Source organism: Apostichopus japonicus, chromosome 17 (assembly GCF_037975245.1).
Source record: "Apostichopus japonicus isolate 1M-3 chromosome 17, ASM3797524v1, whole genome shotgun sequence".
Taxonomy (NCBI): Eukaryota; Metazoa; Echinodermata; class Holothuroidea; order Aspidochirotida; family Stichopodidae; genus Apostichopus; species Apostichopus japonicus.
The window spans coordinates 25,576,234-25,596,103 of NC_092577.1; the positions used below are offsets into that span (position 1 = coordinate 25,576,234).

Here is a 19,870-nt window from a genome sequence, read left to right on the forward strand (position 1 = left end):
CTACTTTCATCTTACTGCAGTACTTTTGAACATAAAACCTAAACAAGTGTTTAGTCAGATGGCAAAATGATTGTGGTTAATTATAATAAGATCAACAAGTTTTCAGATAATTGTTGGAAGTCTATGAATGTAATGTCATAGGATAAACCATCCTTAATTCTTTTTACAATATCAAAATCTTTAAAATGAAACCACTTCTTTGGTATTAGTTTGGTTGAAAGGAAAAAGTAAAATTGTAGAATGGATGGAAAGTAGCAGTGGCAAGAAATATAAAAATATTTTTATGATACATTAAACAAATATCTTTCACATATCATGGTCATGTGACTGAAGCTGCAAATATGTGTACTTACACTTACATGAAGGGCGAGAAACCTTAATCTATGCTATTTAGATATGTGAAGGCTATTACGTCCTTAACACTCAGAAAATTCATTATCTCAACACTATACAGCTATAAAAAGTTGATTGAAAAGGGGTAAATACTTGGTTTTGAAATAATAAGATGTGTCAACAGGTGTAAGTAATATATATGCAACATTGTTGTCTCTGAATGTATGAGAAATAATATCCTGCAGTAATTAGACAAGGGTTATGGTAAAGACGCAAAACCTTCTGATAATAAGCTGTTTCACCCTTTCAGAAAATAACAATAAACAATTCACAAACAAAGAGTTTGCATGAAATATGCAAACTAGGGAGTTAAAATTCAAAATGCTGTTAAATGATCAATCTTTAACCGATTTAAATGATTTTTGGGGTCATTTTCTTTATTTTCAACATTTCAAAGCAATTAAGCCTATGTGGCATGTCCAAAGCACTTTAACTGCTAAGGTCAAATGTTTTGCTCAGTGGTTTGATAAACCAGTGGTGATGTATTGGCTCGAGTCCCACCAGGAATTGAACCCAGGATTCTAGCTTGCATAGCCAAGTCTTTGACCATTTAAGGTCAGTTTTTCACATCAAGAATAATTAAAAAGTGAAATCATGGATTCCTTAAAGCAAGACCAGATTTCATTAAATTGTTTCATAAATGAGACTTGTGATCAAGTTAACATTAAGAACCAACTTCTCAGTAAATGTATACTAAAAAGTAAATGAAAACAAACGTATACTTGAGGAACTTCCTTACTTTTACTTGAATACCATCAAAATCACTAACTATGCAATGCACAGTATACAATAAAAAGAACCTCTTGGGACAATAGACAGATTGACACATTCAGTGTGGTATCATCGGTTGCAAGTGTCGCACTGCACCCACTGTAAAAATTGTGATCGGGATGGCTTTCTACAGAATGGCATGTCACACATGCTGTCTTTGTTAGATCAGGAGTTCTTCAAAAGACGTCTTTTGATATATGTCCGGTGCCATGCAGCATGATGTTGTCTCATAACGGCAGGGTTCACACCACAGAAGAGGGCTTCTGCATTCTGTATAAAACACAGACAAAATTTATTTTGCATCAGCTTGACTAAAATCCTAATTGATAATTCACTTTTCTCAAAAGTGAGAAGAACTTTATATAGACTTGTATACATGGTACAGCAGATAGACTGCCCATAAAGAGTAGATGATCCCTATTGTTTTTCATGGAGGTCACAAGTGATTTCAGGTCAAGAAATGTCCAAGTCTGATATGTTGGTAGCTGTTGGTGAGTAGATGATCCCCATTGTTTTCACAAAGGATAAAGGTCATCTGAGGTCACCATGTCACAGTCTGAATTGAATGTAATGTAATCCCAAAATTGCAAAATATGTTACATTATCTCAAGCAGAAGGTGACTGAACTTACAAATTTAGTTTGATGGTAGCCCTAGTTGAGTAGAGAATCCGTCATGGAGGTCAAAGGTCATTTGTGGTCAACAAATGTTGAAATTTAAAACCGTTAATATATGATATCTCAAAAAGTAAAACTTTGTAGAACTTCCTATGAAGTACAAAGGTTGCCCAAATTGAGTAGATGAGCCCTATTGTTCTGAAAATATTGTAAACATGATGTCTGAAGAAGTAAAATTGAACATCAAAATAGTACACAGTAATTTCACATGAAACCATATCAATATTAAACCACAATGCATAAAAAAGTATATTCTGTGGGCAAGGAATTTCTACTACTATTGGCTGTAGCCATGGAATTTTGAAGAAATTATTGGAACTTTATTCCAAATGTATAAACAGGTTACTATGAATATCTGCCATATGTGAAATTTTTCTGATCAGTGTTAAGGAAAATGGAGGAGTCACAACTAAACCTATTTTGTGTCTACTATAGATAATGAAATAAAATTGAAAAAGCTTTTTATTATTTTTCAAGCAGTCGAGATTAAGTTGTTCCTGAATTTAAAAGAACCAAGCTCAGAACAAATTTGGCCTAATGGGATTGTTTAATATAACCCCAACTACCAGTGCAGTCTGTGATGCTCCACCTATATCTTACAAAAATTAGTTTACGATCAGAACAAACACTCCACAGCTGTGACTGTCATATTGTTGGCCACTTTTAGACGTCACTTTTCGGCAATCTGGTAGTTGAAAAGCTGTCTTCTGGTTCCTAGTCTGTATGAACTTACTGCCAAAAAATATATAAATAAAAGAAACATTTACCAAAACACAGTTTTGTCATTACAAATAACATTGTAAATCATGTTCCCATGTTTAAAGTGCTATGGATACGTAGATGGAACTTAAGCTCAATTGCCTTCAAAATATATTCAAAATCATGAAAATGACAAGAAATTTCATTCATATCGTTTAAAGAGTGATCATTTTACAGCATTTTCAATTTGAACTCCAAAATTTGCATATTTTATGCATAAATTTGATGACTTAGTACCGGTTGAACATGGAATTTTTTCATGTAAATTCGATGTTTTCGAATTGTGTAATGTTAGTTTTTTGAAAGGGTAGAACAACTCATGATCACAAGGTTTTGAGTCTTTACCATACACATATCAAATTGCAGCAGGATTAGTCCTCATACTTTTTAGAGAGTGAGATTTAAGAAAACATTTTAAAGAATTTTGATTTTGAGATGTCACCCTGGTCATACGTCAAAAAGTTAGCAGAAAAATCAATTGATGAAACTTTGTTATGTCATAACTCTAAATTAAGCAAGCTATTTTCAAAATTGAGAAACTAGCCTGCTCAGATTTAGAAGCTGTTTCGATTAATGTAAAATTGCTTCATGTCCATAGCACTTTAAAGATCTGTGTCACAAAAGACAAATAACCAACCACTTGCAGACAATTCTCTCCGCTCAAACTTGAATAACTTCTTGTATGAATATGATGTAGACTTGGTTTTTGGCTTTCTGAAAGGAAGACATCTGGATCATCGTGATTACCCATTGGCATGGGGTCAAAATTTGCATATATGCATGTACACAAAGTGCATACTCATATAACAGTCGATATTCTGATTCGTCAACTGAAAATATACTCAAGATCTACATCGTATGTATGCTGACTTCAACAAATGTACATCAGCAGTGCATCATAATATAGCTAATAGTGTATTTTACTTATTGTCTATATAGTAATGTTCACAAATTATAGACAAATTCAAACTGTGCAAACCATGAAATCAAAGGAAGCCTCCAACTGTTATGTTTCAACATCAAGTTTAACAATGAAATAATTTGAAACCTTTTTGCAGGAAAAAGGGGTAGTAAGAGGGGGAAGGATGAGGAGCAGAATCTGGATGGATTTTTAAAGGAAACCAATGTAAATTCATGCTGTACAGTAAGTTAAAATCTGGAATTGGGTCTTGGAAAGGCTATAAAATTATCCAAAAATTGGCACACAAAAACCACGAAACCAAGTTAGTCCCTCTCCAATAATAGTAAAATGGGAAATCAAGATAAACAAATAATTTGTTCTGTTCCACTGCCACAGAGTGTTCCCCCTTCAAACCTTGAAAATAGCTTCCTTAGTTTCTGTTATAATTAGGCCAGTCAATATACTGATTGACCCACCACGAATTGCAAGAAGGTTTTCCTTCAGATTTGGTATTGGATATGAGTCTGAAATGACATATTAGAAGTGTAGAAATATACATGTAAAATATAAATGTAAAATATACATCAGTTCAGTTCTCGTGGAGTGCGGGTGTTTTTCGGCTGCTCTCCACTTTTCGTTGACCACACCTTTTTGTGTTTTTACGTTGGCCTTTCATTAGTTTGCAGTTAGTGTTAGTGTAGTTTGTGTTTTGGGTTTGTTTCGTTTTGGTTTCTGTATAGGTGCGTGGCTTTGCCACACCCCTAGCTGTCATGGCGGCTCGCCGTGACAGCAAAATCGTATTTTTTTTCGGGGGAGGCTAAGGTCGTCCCCGGACAACTTTTTTTCAGTTTCGCGTTCTGTTGGTTTAAAAGTCCCTGGAGAGGTTGACGCGCTTCAGCGTAAACCTCTCCGGGGTATGAATTGTTTTGATGTTCGTTTTACCTCGGAGGCTGCCCGCGTCCGAGGCGTCCATGTGTTGGAGGGAGTCGAGGGACTGAAGGTCACACCGTATGACAGTTCGGTGTGGGTGACAGTCCTCCATCTCCATCTGGACATGTCTGAACAGGTTGTTGTGCGGACACTGGGGCGTTTTGGGAAAGTGACCGGCTACGAGGAGCCGGAATTCCTTGAATGTAAAGGTGTCAAGACCGGGACTAGACGAGTTAGAATCGAACTCAAGTCCGATATCCCCTCTACCTTGTGGGCTAATGGGCACAGGGCCCACACTGCATATCCGGGCCAGCCTCGCACTTGTTGGTGTGGGCTGGAAGGGCATGAGGCCAGGTTGTGCCCGAACAAGCGGTGTAGCCGCTGTTTACAGGTTGGGCATACCCTGGCCGAGTGTAAAGGGGATATCGTGTGTAACTCGTGTGGGTAAACGGGCCATCTGGCCCAATTATGCCCAGACCGCTCATACGCCGCGAGAGTGGCTACGGGCGTGTTTAAAGCGGTCTCCGTCCCGGCCTCTGACACCGTACCACCTGATGCTCCTGTCATCGCCCCAGTGTCCGACACTAGCGCCCCGATGGAGGCTTTGTTCCCCCTTTCGTGTCCGACCTCTCCCCTGATCGAACTTGCCGAGACTGCCAGCCTGCCCACTAAGGCAGAGCAGGACAAAACGGCGGAGATGGTACTAACGGAGTGGCATGCGGCGCAGGATGCCGCTTGTACTGGTTTACCGGTAGCTTCGCCCGCTATCGGTGATACTAGTTGGGCCCCGAGTCAATCGGCCCAAGAGACATTGAGTGGCCCAGATTCTGACTCGCCAATGGAGGACTGCACTACAGCCTTATTAGTTGTGGCTAAGGAGTCCTCCGATTGGTTTGATGAGACGAAACAGGCCACTGATCTCATTGACTCGAGTGGCCCTTCCACCCTACCCGCAGCCGCTTCCGTTATACCGGACACGATGGTCGCTAGTGGACCTCCTGTTCCTAACAGGGAGGTCCACTCGATCAATGACGAGGAGCTAAGAACTCTGCTCCCTCGTAAGAAAAGGGGGAAAACTGCCAGGGGCTTGAAAAGACCCATATTGGGAAAACTTCGCAGGTAATGCGCAGGCGTGTTGTCTACCATCGGGACGGCGTACCCCGGATGAAGTTTTGGAGTGGGTTATTTTTCAGGTGTGTGGGGGAGGGGGGGGGTTGTGTGGTCGTTACATAATATGGGTTGGAGGGTTCTGTTTGTGGTTTGGAGTTGGCTTTATTGTTTTGGTTCTGTTGGCCTTTGGGTCCGTGTCCATTTCATGTCACGTTGAACGCTACATTGTATACATTTGTGGGTGAGTGAGAGATTTCTGTTTGTGGGTTTTCAGTTGGGTTTATGGTGGTTGTTAAACAGACTGGAATTGTTTTTGGTTTTGTTTACCTTTGGTCCGTGTCCGTTTTTTCTTTGCACGTAAAAAGCAGAAGTGTAGAAAAATTTACGCAGGCGAAAGGCAAAATTACAATATGGCCGCCAATAATCCAAAATGGCCGATCACAGACTCTCATTTTAAGAAATCTACCCGTCTGGTAAGTGCTCTTTGCTGGTTTTGGACAGTATTTCATTGTTTTCAACAGCGCCAAAGCCAATGGAACACATTTTGAACCGATTGGATGGTATATTCATGTGCAAACATCCAAAATTGCCGGCAAAAATCCAAAATGGCCGATCACAGACTCATTTTCATGATATCTTCCCTTCTGGTAAGTGCCTTTTGCCGGTTTGAACTGAAAATCATGGTTTTCAGTATTGCCAAAGCCAATGAAATGCATTTCGAATCGATCGGTCGTTATCTACCTGTACCAAAATCCAAAATGGCAGCGGAAAAAAAAACAAGTTGAATACAACATTCAATTTCACGATATCTTTTGATCTGGTAAGTCTATTTTTTGAAAATTTTGAACAGCAAGTCGCATGGTTTTCAACACCGCCAAAGCCAAATCTTAGCCAATGGAAATCATTTCGAATTGATTATTTTGTATAATCCTATGTAAGAATACAAACAGGCAGCCGAAAATCCAAAATGGCCGAGTACCAACACACATTCCCATGACATCTTCCCATCTAAATAGTTGGCCTATTTTTGGGAATTTGGCCAGTTTTTCTTGTGCCTTCGTATCTATACAGATGTTAAGAATGGCTGCCAACATTTGAGATGACTAATGCCGAATCTCCATTTTGTGGATATCGTTGTTTGAAATACTGATTTTTCATCAGGTTGAGATTTGGGATGAACGCCAAATGACTCATTTCCCATGACCCATTATGTCCATGCAAAATTCCATTGCCATAACTACTTGGGAACATTCGGCACATCAGCCACACTTATGGCATTTAGTTGGTATCCTAACTGTCATTGATCCTAACTGTTCAGTTCAGTTCTCGTGGAGTGCGGACGTGTTTTCGGCTGCTCTCCACCTTTCGTTGACCACACCTTTATTGTGTTTTTACGTTGGCCCTTCATTAGTTTACAGTTTGTTTTAGTGTAGTTTGTGTGTTTTGGGTTTGTTTCGTTTAGGTTTGTGTATAGGTGCGTGGCTTTGCCACACCCCTAGCTGTCATGGCGGCTCGCCGTGACAGGAAAATCGTATTGTTGAGTTTTTCGGGGGAGGCTAAGGTCGTCCCCGTACAACTTTTTTCAGTTTTGCGTTCTGTTGGTTTAAAGGTCCCTGGAGAGGTTGACGCGCTTCAGCGTAAACCTCTCCGGGGTATGAATTGTTTTGATGTACGCTTTACCTCGGAGACTGCCCGCGTCCGAGGCGTCCATGTGTTGGAGGGAGCCGAGGGACTGAAGGTCACACCGTATGACAGTTCGGTGTGGGTGACAGTCCTCCATCTCCCTCTGGACATGTCTGAACAGGTTGTTGTGCGGACACTGGGGCGTTTTGGGAAAGTGACCGGCTACGAGGAGCCGGAATTCCTTGAATGTAAAGGTGTCAAGACCGGGACTAGACGAGTTAGAATCGAACTCAAGTCCGATATCCCCTTTACCTTGTGGGCTAATGGGCACAGGGCCCACATTGCATACCCGGGCCAGCCTCGCACTTGTTGGAGGTGTGGGCTGTGGGTTGTGTGGGTTGTGTGGGTTGTGCCCGAACAAGCGGTGTAGCCGCTGTTTACATGTTGGGCATACCCTGGCCGAGTGTAAAGGGGATATCGTTTGCAACTCGTGTGGGAAAACGGGCCATCTCGCCCGTTTATGCCCAGACCGCTCATACGCCGCGAGAGTGGCTACGGGCGTGGTTGAAGCGGTCTCTGTCCCGGCCTCTGACACCGTACCGCATGATGCTCCTGTCATCGCCCCAGTGTCCGACACTAGCCCCCCGATGGAGGCTTTGTTCCCCCTTTCGTGTCCGACCTCTCCCCTGATCGAACTTGCCGAGACTGCCAGCCTGCCCACTGAGGCAGAGCAGGACAAAACGGCGGAGATGGTACTAGCGGAGTGGCACGCGGCGCAGGATGCCGCTTGTACTGGTTCACCGGTAGCTACGCCCGCTATCGGTGATACTAGTTGGGCCCCGAGTCAACCGGCCCAAGAGACATTAAGTGGCCCAGATTCTGACTCGCCAATGGAGGACTGCACTACAGCCTTATTAGTTGTGGCTAAGGAGTCCTCCGATTGGTTTGATGAGACAAAACAGGCCAATGATCTCATTGACTCGAGTGGCCCTTCCACCTTACCCGCAGCCGCTTCCGCTATACCGGACACGATGGTCGCTAGTGGACCTCCTGTTCCTGACAGGGAGGTCCACTCGATGAAGGTTTGACGAGGAGTTAAGAACTCTGCTACCTCGTAAGAAAAGGGGGAATACTGTTAGGGGCTTGAAAAGACCCGTATTGGGAAAATTTCGCAGGTAATGCGCAAGCCTGTCGTCTGCTATCGGGACAGCGTACCCCGGATGAATTTTGGAGTTAGTTGTTATGTGTGGGATGGGGGGTTTGTGTGGTCCTTACATAATATGGGTTGGGGGTTTTCTGTTTGTGGTTTGGTGTTGGCTTTTTGGGGCTGGTTTGTGGAGCTTTATTGTTTTGGTTCTGTTAGCCTTTGGGTCCGTGTCCTTTTCACGTCACTTTAAACGCTATATTTTATACATTTGTGGGTTAGTGAGAGATTTCTGTTTGTGGGTTTTCAGTTGGGTTTTTGGTGGTTGTTAAACAGACTGGGGTTGTTTTTGGTTTTGTTGGCCTTTGGTCCGTGTCCGTTTCTTTGCACGTAAAAAGCACACTGTCATTGATCTTTGAATTACATATCATCCATTCGATCTGTGTTCTCCTCAGACATGTTTGTGCAAATATCACGGCACTCTCCACAGCCTGTTGAACAGTCCAGTCCAGCTTGTCGACAGGAGCATCGCATACTCTGGAACCCATTTTGCAGTAACATCGCAGTATTCGTAGAAGTGTGTTGGGTGCAATCTCAATGTTGCATTGCACAGGCAACAATTTACCTTCCACTGCTTTCCATTCAAAGATCTGAGGATCGAGAGTGACTCCTTTCCACACTTGGACTTGGCAATATTCACGGAGGCTGTGGAACTTCGCAGCAGATGACGTAGGAGGCAAGTTCTCTGGTCGAACGCAACTAGCACTTGTAGCTACTTTCTATTAGAAGCGTTCCAGTCTCAGTTTGTCCAATGTGTCGCCTGCTGAGCCTTCATACAGAGACATCAATGCCGATTCGCCTGCCTTCGCCGTATCCTCCAATGTAGATCTTCCATTCAGGAATACATTAGCTTGTGCTCTGAAGCAGACGTCAGTACGGATGTGCTTCAGAGCGAGTCCTTATCCAAGGCCGAACAACCGAGACGTCGTGTGACAACCAAGGATTGCATGTGTGAACAAGATATTCTGGCAGACTTCTTCTCCCAAAACCTTCTGAACATGCTTGATGTTCCAGCATCGTGACTGCTTCTTTGTTCCAGTCTTCCCTTCTGGTCTGAAGAATATATTTGAAGAATCCTCTGTAGTATGAAAACAGGAGTACAAGGAGGTCCGTGTCGTCACCTACAACGATAGTTAGTTTGATGATTTTCTGTAGACTCTATGGCCGTCTGTACTATGAGTACATTAGCATCTCCTTCAGTATGGTGTTTTACATCCCATCCGGTCTAGATGTACACTCAGTAGCCGGATGAAACTGTGTTTGTTGTCTTTGTTCGACAGGAACTCCTCTTTCTTGGATTTCATAGTTATTTACCTAGAAAAATCTACTTTCGGTCCCTTTCGTCCACTTGTTCGGCGTGATGAGCCCCGTCTTTTGTTGACATATCATACTCATACCCATCGAACACAATGACTGCCTTCCCATACTGGCGTGTCACAAAGTTGGTGTATCGCTCACATATGCCACCATATGTTGAGCCACGCTGCCAAGGAGTCCGATGTTATAGGGATCCACCATCCAGGACGTACTGGCTTTGACCAACAGGTTCAGTCATATCGTCTTGCATCAGACTCCAGATAGCATCTGCAAGTGCTGGTTTGTTAGCAGACCTCAATACTTGTTTGCCTTCAAACAATGCTGGTGGATAACTGCATAGCTCAAACTTGAAAATCTCTTGCAGCTGATTGTTCTATCTTCCCATCGTGACAAGTCGTTGGAATATAAGTTGTGGATCGCTGTTCACCGTATCATGGTTGATTTTCATGACTGATGTGTTGAGTGTCACCGCCTGGTAATTCTTTCTGAAAGAGTGTTCCAGAACACTTTTCCCAACAATGTTATCCAGAATGCCTTGTCCTACATCCTTCGCTGTGTCTACGTTTACCCTGCCGTCTGCATTGATGCCAGTAGCAATTCTCCGCAAGCTCTGGGCATCACTAAACGGATTCCGTGTTTCCAGGAACTCGACCAACTCGCAGATATCTGCCATGTCCCTTTCGTGTCTGGCATTTGTAGTTTCTTTATGTTGATCATTTGTGGTATGATTTATACCTGCCAGCTGCTGCTGCATTGCATTGGGTTTCCGTCATCCCACGGCCTCGTGTCAACCCTCTCGTTGTTTTCATGCTGCGCATCAGAACTTGTTCGATGACCAGATCAGCCGAAAGGTTGGCCCATAAACGATCCGATCTGCGTACCACGTGTAGTCCTCCACTGAAATGTTGGAAGATCTCTGGAGCTGTCTCGGAGAGCTTGATAAGGTATTGCAAATTGTCCTGAAGCAGCAAGGTAGGGGAGCATCTCAACCATGGCCTGAATGTGGAGGTCCCATATGCCTAATCGCTCACCTTTCAGGAACTTGCACCATCTCCATCAACTGAAGCCAAAGTCTGTCTGTACGTGAGTTATTCATGGACCTTTTCTCGGCCTCAAGTTGTCCATGAATCCTGGTGAAGGCTTCTGAATCATGCACTAGACTAAAGGTTGTCTTACCTGACAACAGCTCATCGAACAAGATGCCCACAGCTTCAAGATCTGCTTTGCACTCTACTGGTATATCCCAATCAACACTAAAATCTACTCTGTTTGCGCTATTGATCTTAGCTTCGATGCAGGGCGGCTTGACACTGAATCCACCAGGAACAGACCTCGGACTGCTAGTTCAATTGCCTTCCTTCCCGGAGAGCATGTGGTTGACAGTGTTACTGGCATAGATTGTTTCCAACAACTCCTGCAGTCCTGATCCTGCCATCAGATGTCCAATGCAGCCGATAAAGCTCATCTCGGTATGAAAGCCTCCTAATCTCAAAACAAGGGAGTGCAGCAGGCTGTTTGCCGGTTGGCTCCTGATCACTTGCAAGGCCTTACAATGGTTGGTCGAATGTTATGATGGGTGTCACGCCATTCCGTTGAGCATGCTGGCCAATGAAATGAAGGGTGAAACTCACGCAAGACATGTTCCCCGGGTCCATATCTATCATAGGCAGGAAGACAACGGAGTATTGGCCTGGGTGGTCTCCTTTTTGCATCATTTGCATGAGCCCCGACCATGCTGGCCTCGGAGAACGCACTGAGAAGTATAGTTACCAGAGATCGTCGATCCGTGATGTTAGGTCATCTTTCTCGATGATTTGCAGCTTTTAATAGCAGAGAGTTCGGAGTCCATCGAGCACTGGCATGAAGGGCACTATGTTAACAGTACCGACTGCTGATATCTCGCCTGTGCTGAAAGTACCTCTTGGAATATGTTGAATCCTCTTGTTTTGCGGTGTGATTGGCAGCAATCATCCCCATGCCATGGAGTGGCAATGCATGATGGCAATGCATGAGCATTGAAGCCCGTTTCTCTATTCCATCCCCAGAATCCATTTCAGGGTTATCACAATTCCTAGATTTGAATAAGTGAGACATTTCCCCCCTACCCACGACAATTCGGTAGTTGACTCAAATTCTGGGAGCCATATTGGCCCTCACATATTGGCCCTGACAGTTGACCTTTCCAATTCTGGTATGAGTGTCTTCTCCTGTTTCGCAAACCCCCATTTCCGATTCGAAATTATGCAAAACGGATGAATAACAGTCAAATTATGGCGGAAATAAGAATTTCATATCCGCCATTTTGAATTTTTTGGCGGCCATCTTGAATTTTTACCTTTCGCCTGCATAGATTTTTATAGACTTTTTATGTTATTCTAGGGATTTTTCTGATACCGAAATCGAAGAGAAACCTGTTGCAATTTGTGGTGGGTTGACCCCCAAATCGTGATAGATTGACTGGCCTATAATGGGGACTGTATCTGCAATGTCTGCAGTTGACATTCGCAACATTTATCATGTTAACAAAAATATTTGAACTCACCACCAATGCTTGAAGAAATCCTGTTCTACCTTAGCATCATCAAGAGAGTTTAAAATGCAGATGGTGCTGTTCAGAGTATCAGCTGTCAAGAGAAGCCAATGATTTTTTTGGAAAACTGGCATCATTATCCACCTGAACTGTGCGAACTCAACCTGCAAGAAGAATGATGCATTAAGTTGGTTTTGGTTAAAGCGCTATGGACACCTAAATATATAACATAGGCTAAATTGCTTTAAAGTATATTGAAAATCATGAAAATGACAAAAAGTTTAATTCAAATCAGTTAAAGATTGATCATTTAAGAGCATTTTCAACCTAAAATCCCTAATTTGCATATTTGATGCATAAATTTGAGAACGTAGTACCGGTCGAATATGAAATTTTCTAATGTAAATTCTTTGTTTTGGAATTGTTAAGGGTTATATTTTGAAAGGGTACAGCACCTAAGGGTACAGCACCTAGGGTTTTGAGTCTTTACCATACCCCCTATAAAATTGCAGCAAGATTATTTTTTTCAGAGAATGAGAATGAAGAGAACATTTTAAAGAATTATATCAATATTTTGAGATGTCACACCGGTCATACATCAAAAATTTAGCATATAAATAAATTGATGAAAATTTGATAGGTCATAACTCGAAGACTAAAACTGTTATTTTCAAAATTCAAAAACTAGCCTGCTCAGATTTGAAAGCTCTTTCAATTTATGTAAAAATTGCTGCACATCCATAGCATCTATACACACTAGAAGCATATAACTGTCATATAAGCACTGTCTCTGCATGTACCATAGTGAGCTGTAAGGCTGTAATTGTGAAAAGGATAATTTCTCCCTGATGTTGCTGAAATTCCTTTTATTTTGTCAAGATTATCTTATTCATTTGCTAGAATATGTCCTACAAAGATATTGCAATAAATTTATCCAATACCCACTGCTTTTCCCATGGATTCCACTCTGATGAATGATCACAAACTATGATAAAGTTCTTCAAAATCTCCCCTCACCCCTGACTCGAGCCCAACTAAATTGTAACTAACGTAACTGCTTGATATTGGTTTACATACATCAGATTATATAAACACAAGAGTCATACTTTGTACATTTACCAACAAATAATGAATATGAAATAAATTTCTTTAGATTTTACAATGGCAGATTGCAAAACTATCAAAGCTGTTGAAGGGTTATAAAAATATTAAACAGGAAATAAATAAAAGCAGAGTAAAATTAATGTACAAATCGGTGCTATAAAAAACCACTACACATTCTATAACTTCTAAGAACAGACACAAGTGTCAGTGTCATGGACCATTCCCTCCTTTTACTTACCTTACTATACAACCACTTCAAACCAAGAAAAGATGGCAGTATATAAACTTTCCCATGGTGTTCTTGCATCAGCAGATTCAGATAAGCATGGATAATCTGTTAAAGGGATTAACAAATAATTGCATAATTTACATGGAAACTTTTTCAAGCAATAAATACTGCGTGCTTACTTTGGGAAATTTGGGACAAGTTGCTATTTACAATTTAAAATTTGCCATGAAATTTATCTGGTTGCATCCTGTTTACAAATCCAGATGTAACCTTCATTAAAATTAAGTTTGATTTGATCAGATAGTTGGATCAGGCCAGACAAAAGTTTATTGCAAGTCCCATGCTTCACATCCCTTTCCCTGTATATATATAAACCATTTTGCTGCTGTTTCATTTGCGTTTAATTTTACTATGCATGCCTTTACAACCAACAGAACAAGTTATGGATTGATTTAAGATATTCCTGCATGATGGCAAAGAGCTTAGATTTCAAAAGTTTAACAATATGCAAGTGTTCCAAGTTTGATAATTCTTTAGGACATAAGTTTTTGGAAATTTTTGCACTCATATTTTGTGATGTTACAGTACAGGCAGCACAACAATAATTTGTGTCTGTATTAAGTTATGATTGGGTGCATGGTTAACACATTTCTTATGATATTTAGCTGCACTCTTGTTTACTTCAACAGACAGTACTTTTTAGATTAACAATAAATATTACAATTTTACAAAGCATTTTATTTCATTTTTGCAATTTCCTTGTTTTTGGTGAATTTTTAACCATTACCGCTACATTCATATCTAAAAGCCACTTTTCTTTCAAAATCACAAAGAACCAAAATCTGTGTGGGTGAATGAGGTGTTGCCAACTCTTAGCTTCCCTTCCCAGTTGCTGCTGGAGCTACTAGAAGTTCATCCCTCAAGTGTGACGGTGGAATCTTGAACATTTCCTTCACCTCTGCCATGTTGAGTTCATTTTCTGCAGCAACCAAAACTGTTCCCATAAGTAGCTGAAAAATGTCAGTTTTCTTTTCAAAAGAGACATTTTTAATAAGGGCTGAAGCATTCTCTGTTAAAATGGACATAACTATATCCAACTTGTCTTCAAGCTTGCTCGCCTCAAAACTAATGCTGTTTGTTGGCGGTAAGTACCCTGTTTGCAGAAATTTCACACATTCTACTGCATGTCTTGGTGGCACCATGTGCGGTGTGGATAAGAATTCAAGAAGTTCGTGTAGCCTTTTCCCTTCTTTAAAGTTGCAAACACTCGTTTTGAAATTTTCCAATGAAACATCAGTACTTGCCTGCTTCCTTTTCTTTTTATTTCTTGAGTTGGTACTGGTCTTGGATCGACTTCGTATCTTTCTGAAAGTTGTCTTTGGGTTTGCAGGTAAGTGGGTAAATACTGATGGCTTGGTTTTGTCTTTCTGTGGTTTATTCTTAACATCTAATGGTGACTCTGTGGATATTTATGTTGTGGGTTCTGAACTGGAAGCTGTCGGTGGCTGATTTAGTGTTGGTGGCTCAGTTAATGTATCTGTCTTTTTCTTTTTCAATTGGAAAATTTAACACCAGCAATTGAGGTATTGCACCCCTTAGGTCGTCCACGTACTTTTCGAACTGTTGGCAGATGAAATTCTTCTGGGGTTTCCTGCTCCTTTATATTCAATATCTTTGGCTTTTTCATTAAATCAGTATCTTTGCCCTCAACATCATCTGTCTTTTTTGTACTGCTGTGACAATTGGTGGTTCTGTCTTTGAATCAGTCTGAGGCTGGGTATATTTGTTTGGCTTTGTTGACTTATCTGCTGGTGTCCCTTGCTTTTTTTCCTCTTAATTTTAAATTTGAGGTGTCACATCCTTTTGGTTGAACAGTCGGCCAACAAGATTTTGCTACCTGTTCCTTTTGATTTAAAATCTTTACCGTTTTTGGTAAATCATTATCTTTGTCCTTTCCATCATCTGTCTATGGATTTTGTGCTCCTGTAACAATAAGTGGCACGGGGCTTAAATCTGTCAGTGGTGTCGATCTGGACATGTCTTCTGTCTTTAAGTCTTTCAAGGACTTGTTATATGTTGATTGCTCTGTTGACAGGTCTGCCAATGATTCTGCCTTCATATCTGTCATTGGTGATTCAGTTGATATGGCTGGGCACATGTTGCTAACTTAATCCCTGCATATTTAGGATCGCTTACACTATCCTCAACTATTACATGGGTGTTTTTTCCCCTCAACCCAGGCATTACGTATCATCAGCATCTGTTCATGTCTGGCATCAAATTCTTCTTGGCAGATTTCCGAAGATGTACCTGCAATTTCCATGAGAATAGTTTTAAACTGAAAAACTTTCTGGTTTCTTGATAGTTTTGTTGGTACCCTTACTGACAGAGTTGTTTGAAGAGAAAGCCGTTTATCTGATGGAACCTGAAAATTATGAGACTTCCGCCACCTAGAAGCAATCCAGTCTTCACTAAAGGGGATGTTGTGGACATGTAGAACGCTGAAAATATGCTTGCAAGGCAAAGACATTGAGCAGAAAAAAGTACATGTACATGTGGGGTTGAATTCTCAAAAGAGCATGGGTGTTCTCCAACGCTGTAGAAGTTGTAAAATGTCTCCCTTACCGAATCTTTATCCAATTCCATTGCATTGGTAAACTGCTTAATAGTAGCAGTTGCAGCATACGGTGTTGCTGTGGCTCTGATACTAAATACCCCTTCTTCGGAATCGAGGACATTGTAATAAGAACATACATCGTTACTCTCTCCTTGCGATACACTGGTTATTACACTTTATAAGCTTTCGCAAGCACACCGCAACAGAAACGTGGCTGTTCAGGCTTTTCTTCACTTCTTGATTATGTCTCTCCAACCTGTTGTTTGTTTTGGTACTGAAATTCTTAACTGCACTGGACAGATACCTTGCCCACATTCGTCGACAATTGTCCCAGTTGTCAGTAAAGTATTGGATAAAGCCCTGGGTGGCAATCTTTTCCAATTTTTCAAGGCTCTCTTGGTACTTGTCTCCAGACGTGGAATACACAAGTGATTGGAGAATTGATCTGATTGTGTTTCGTTCATCATCTGTGATCTTGAGCTTGGTAGTTTCCAGTCTGAATGTCTTCAACACATGAAATCTACATAAGATTACTTGTGCCTTGGAAAACAGAGATTCAATAACATTTATTTCAGTAAAGTCTTTATCCACAATAAAGCATGTAGCAAGGTCTTTGACTAGTGGATTAGTTTTAAGCAGTGTGTTAAGAAAGAAAAATATGCTTTCTTTCCTTTCATTAGCAAGTAAAGCATACGCAACAGAAGCCCCTTTACCATTGTCATCTTCCACCATTACTACATAGAGAGGCATACGTCTATTATTTACCCGGTAGGTAGCGTCCAAATGAAGAACTTCTGGAAATTGGTCTATCATCTTCTGCTCTGCAGATTGCAGAAAAATGCTCTTCATTTGTGTCATGATTATGGTTTAAATTTTGTTCAATGATTACTAGCTTGTTTCTTTTTCGATCAACGGAAGCTTTGACGAACGCTGTGCAGCCCGTTTTAAATGTCCTGAAAAATACAATTAGACATAACATTATCAAAAATCATTCATACATACTTGAGAGGTTTAAAGCGCGCTCATTGGTTCAGTGATATTGTTAATCCTCTAGTTAAAAGAATGGCTTACATAATTCTGGAAGAAAAACGGCAAAAATTGTTATCAGTTTAAATGAACAAAGTCTCAATGTGATGGACCACCCACCCAATTCCCAACATCATGGAACACCCCTAGTTATTGAACACATCCTAGTGCACAACTTCTACCTTTTGGAGTTTTAACGTTTGCCCATGGTTGTTGACGTTGTGTATTTAAGCCCTAGAATATTTTGAAGAGATTCTATTTCTACCAAGCAGAATTATTGTTGATCTGTGGAGGGGAATGCATGTCCCAACAAAATATGACCCTCCAAGGTTAAGAATATTACACCCATAAATATGTCATATTAAATTACCACTATGCATTACATCAGTGAAAATAACTAAAAATATAAATCAGCATCACATCCTTTGCTCTTGGCCGACCCAAAAATTTATGAATTTGTTTGCCCACAGTGTGTGAAAAAATTAAACACATGTCCGACACTACAAATAATAACAGGTCATTCCAAATAGTATATATAACAACTCCCTTGGCGTTCTCCAATAACATAAACATCTAGGCCTATACAGCATTCCACAGTCATTCTACTATAATTGAGGTGTAACCGTACCTTTCACTGCCTGAGCCCCCCCCCTCCCACACACACAATAGTACAACCCTTAGTCAGACGGAATCAGAAGTTGGAGAAAAATAGAGGGCGCCTGACATTAATTGCTTGGCTGGATTCATTGTATAGCCCCTTTTAGTTGTGTAGGCCTAGGCCTTAGTCACCTGTAAACTTAGCCTAGGGCCTTTTTCCCGGGCCTAGCCTATCACACGACTTATGAACAGTGGCACAATAGACCCCAGTGGCCCAAGAGACATTAAGAGGCCCAGATTCGGACTCGGCAATGGAGGACTGTACTTCGCCTTAGTAGTTGTGGCTAAGGAGTCCTCCGATTGGTTTGATGAGACAAAACAGGCCACTGATCTCAGTGACTCGAGCGGCCCTTCCACCCTGCCCGCAGTCGCTTACACTATACCGGACACGATGGTCGCTAGTGGACCTGTTCCTTGTGACGAGGAGCTAAGAGGTCTGCTAGGTCGTAGGAAAAGGGGAAACACCGCTAAGGGCCTGAAAAGAGCCGTATTGGGAAAACATCGCAGGTTATGACACCAGACACCTTATCCCTCGTCACCCTTAATGTGAATGGGATGAGGGGTACCCCAAAAAGGCGACGGATTTTGCAGTTCTGCAAGTTGCTCCAAGTGGATGTGGTCCTTTTGCAAGAGACCCACATATCTTGGATCAGGGGCATCTTGCGGGACTGTAATTTTGGTGGCCCCAAAACTGTGTCATTGTGTGGGAAAAGTGGAGAAAGACCATGAAGGTCGGGTGGTGTGCATACACTTAAGGCTCAAGCGGGGTGAGTTGTATGTGTATGCCCCCAACCGGCCAGCATGTAAGACAAATTTCTTCACGGTGTTGCCATTCTTTGTACCGGGTAAGGCAAATTGTATCCTTGGGGGGACTTTAACTGTGTCCCTCACTCTGCGTTAGATAGACGTTCGAGGAAAGAGTCCCCCAATTGTACCACCGGCATGATTGAGCTAGGCTTGCTTGTCAAGCACCGAGATCTTGTGGATGTTTGGAGGTCCCAAAATCCCCAGGTGTGGTTGCTTGTACGTGGCATAAACCAGATGGAACAGTTTCATCCAGACTCGACAGGTTTTATGCCCCGCGCAAGTTTCCTCGATCTCGGTGCTCGATTATTTCATGCCCTTTATCTGATCATGACGCTGTTGTTTTGCGCTTGCAGCTGCCGGAGTCCTTTCATGTGGAGAAGGGACTTTGGCGGCTGAACACGGAAATTGTTAAAGAGCAAAACTTCAAGGAGCAATTTGTCGAGAAGTACAGAGGATGGCAGTCCCTCAAGTGCTTTTCCCAATGCGTTAGTCTGGTGGGACGAGGTCAAGCAGTTCGCAATCGGGTATTGTGTTGAGAGAGCTCACCAACGGAGATTCAAGTTCCATTCCTTGTGCAATAGAGCAAGGGATGGTTCTTCATCGTCCGATCTGCATGCACTTGGAGTGTTTCTCGATGAGAAACTGCGGAGCCCCAGTGCGTGCCAGAATCCAGTTTGTTGAGGCGGACGAGAAGCCCACTATTCGTTTTTACCGGGACGACACCAAGTCTGTGGTTGACCACAGAATAAGGGCAGTGTGTCATCCTGGTGGGGTCCTCGTGGAGAGCCCGCAGGCAGTCCTAGGGGTATTTGGGTCGTTCTTTTCGAACCTGTACTCCAGGGCTGCTGTTAGCGAGGATCTCCAGGACTTGTTGTCTGGTATAGACAAGGCCCCCCTGAGAGTAAAAATGATAGCTTGGGCTCGAATCTCTCCGTTGGTGAGCTCTGGACAGCGGTAGCAGCGATGAAGAAGAGAAAGTCCCCCGGTCCCGATGGCCTACCGGCAGAGTTCTATAGGACCTTCTGGGAGGTCCTCGGTGGGGACTTGAGAGATGTGTTCGCTACCGCTTTCCAGATGAATTACATAAGCCAAACACAGCGGGTTGGAAATATTGTTCTCCTCTCAAAGTCGGGAGACCCTTTGGACCCTAGAAATAGGCGTCCAATAACGCTGTTAAATGTGGACTACAAAATCCTGGCCAAAGCATTAGGAAATC

The 19,870-nt window shown here is 42.0% G+C and overlaps 1 protein-coding gene and 1 long non-coding RNA gene across 2 annotated transcripts; both read right to left on the minus strand.

The window, feature by feature from the left end:
- Nucleotides 1–1,927: 1,927 nt before the first annotated feature.
- On the minus strand, nt 1,928–13,571 carry LOC139954846 (uncharacterized). The gene is made up of 3 exons (XR_011788212.1): nt 13,557–13,571; nt 12,227–12,378; nt 1,928–2,572 (listed from the first exon to the last, which is right to left on the minus strand). It is a non-coding gene; the product is annotated as an uncharacterized lncRNA (long non-coding RNA).
- A 2,397-nt stretch (nt 13,572–15,968) lies between these two features.
- On the minus strand, nt 15,969–17,178 carry LOC139985170 (uncharacterized protein ZSWIM9-like). Its single transcript, XM_071999427.1, has one exon. The coding sequence runs from the start codon at nt 17,020–17,022 to the stop codon at nt 16,306–16,308; it is 717 nt and encodes a 238-aa protein (XP_071855528.1). The 5' UTR covers nt 17,023–17,178; the 3' UTR covers nt 15,969–16,305.
- Nucleotides 17,179–19,870: the final 2,692 nt, after the last annotated feature.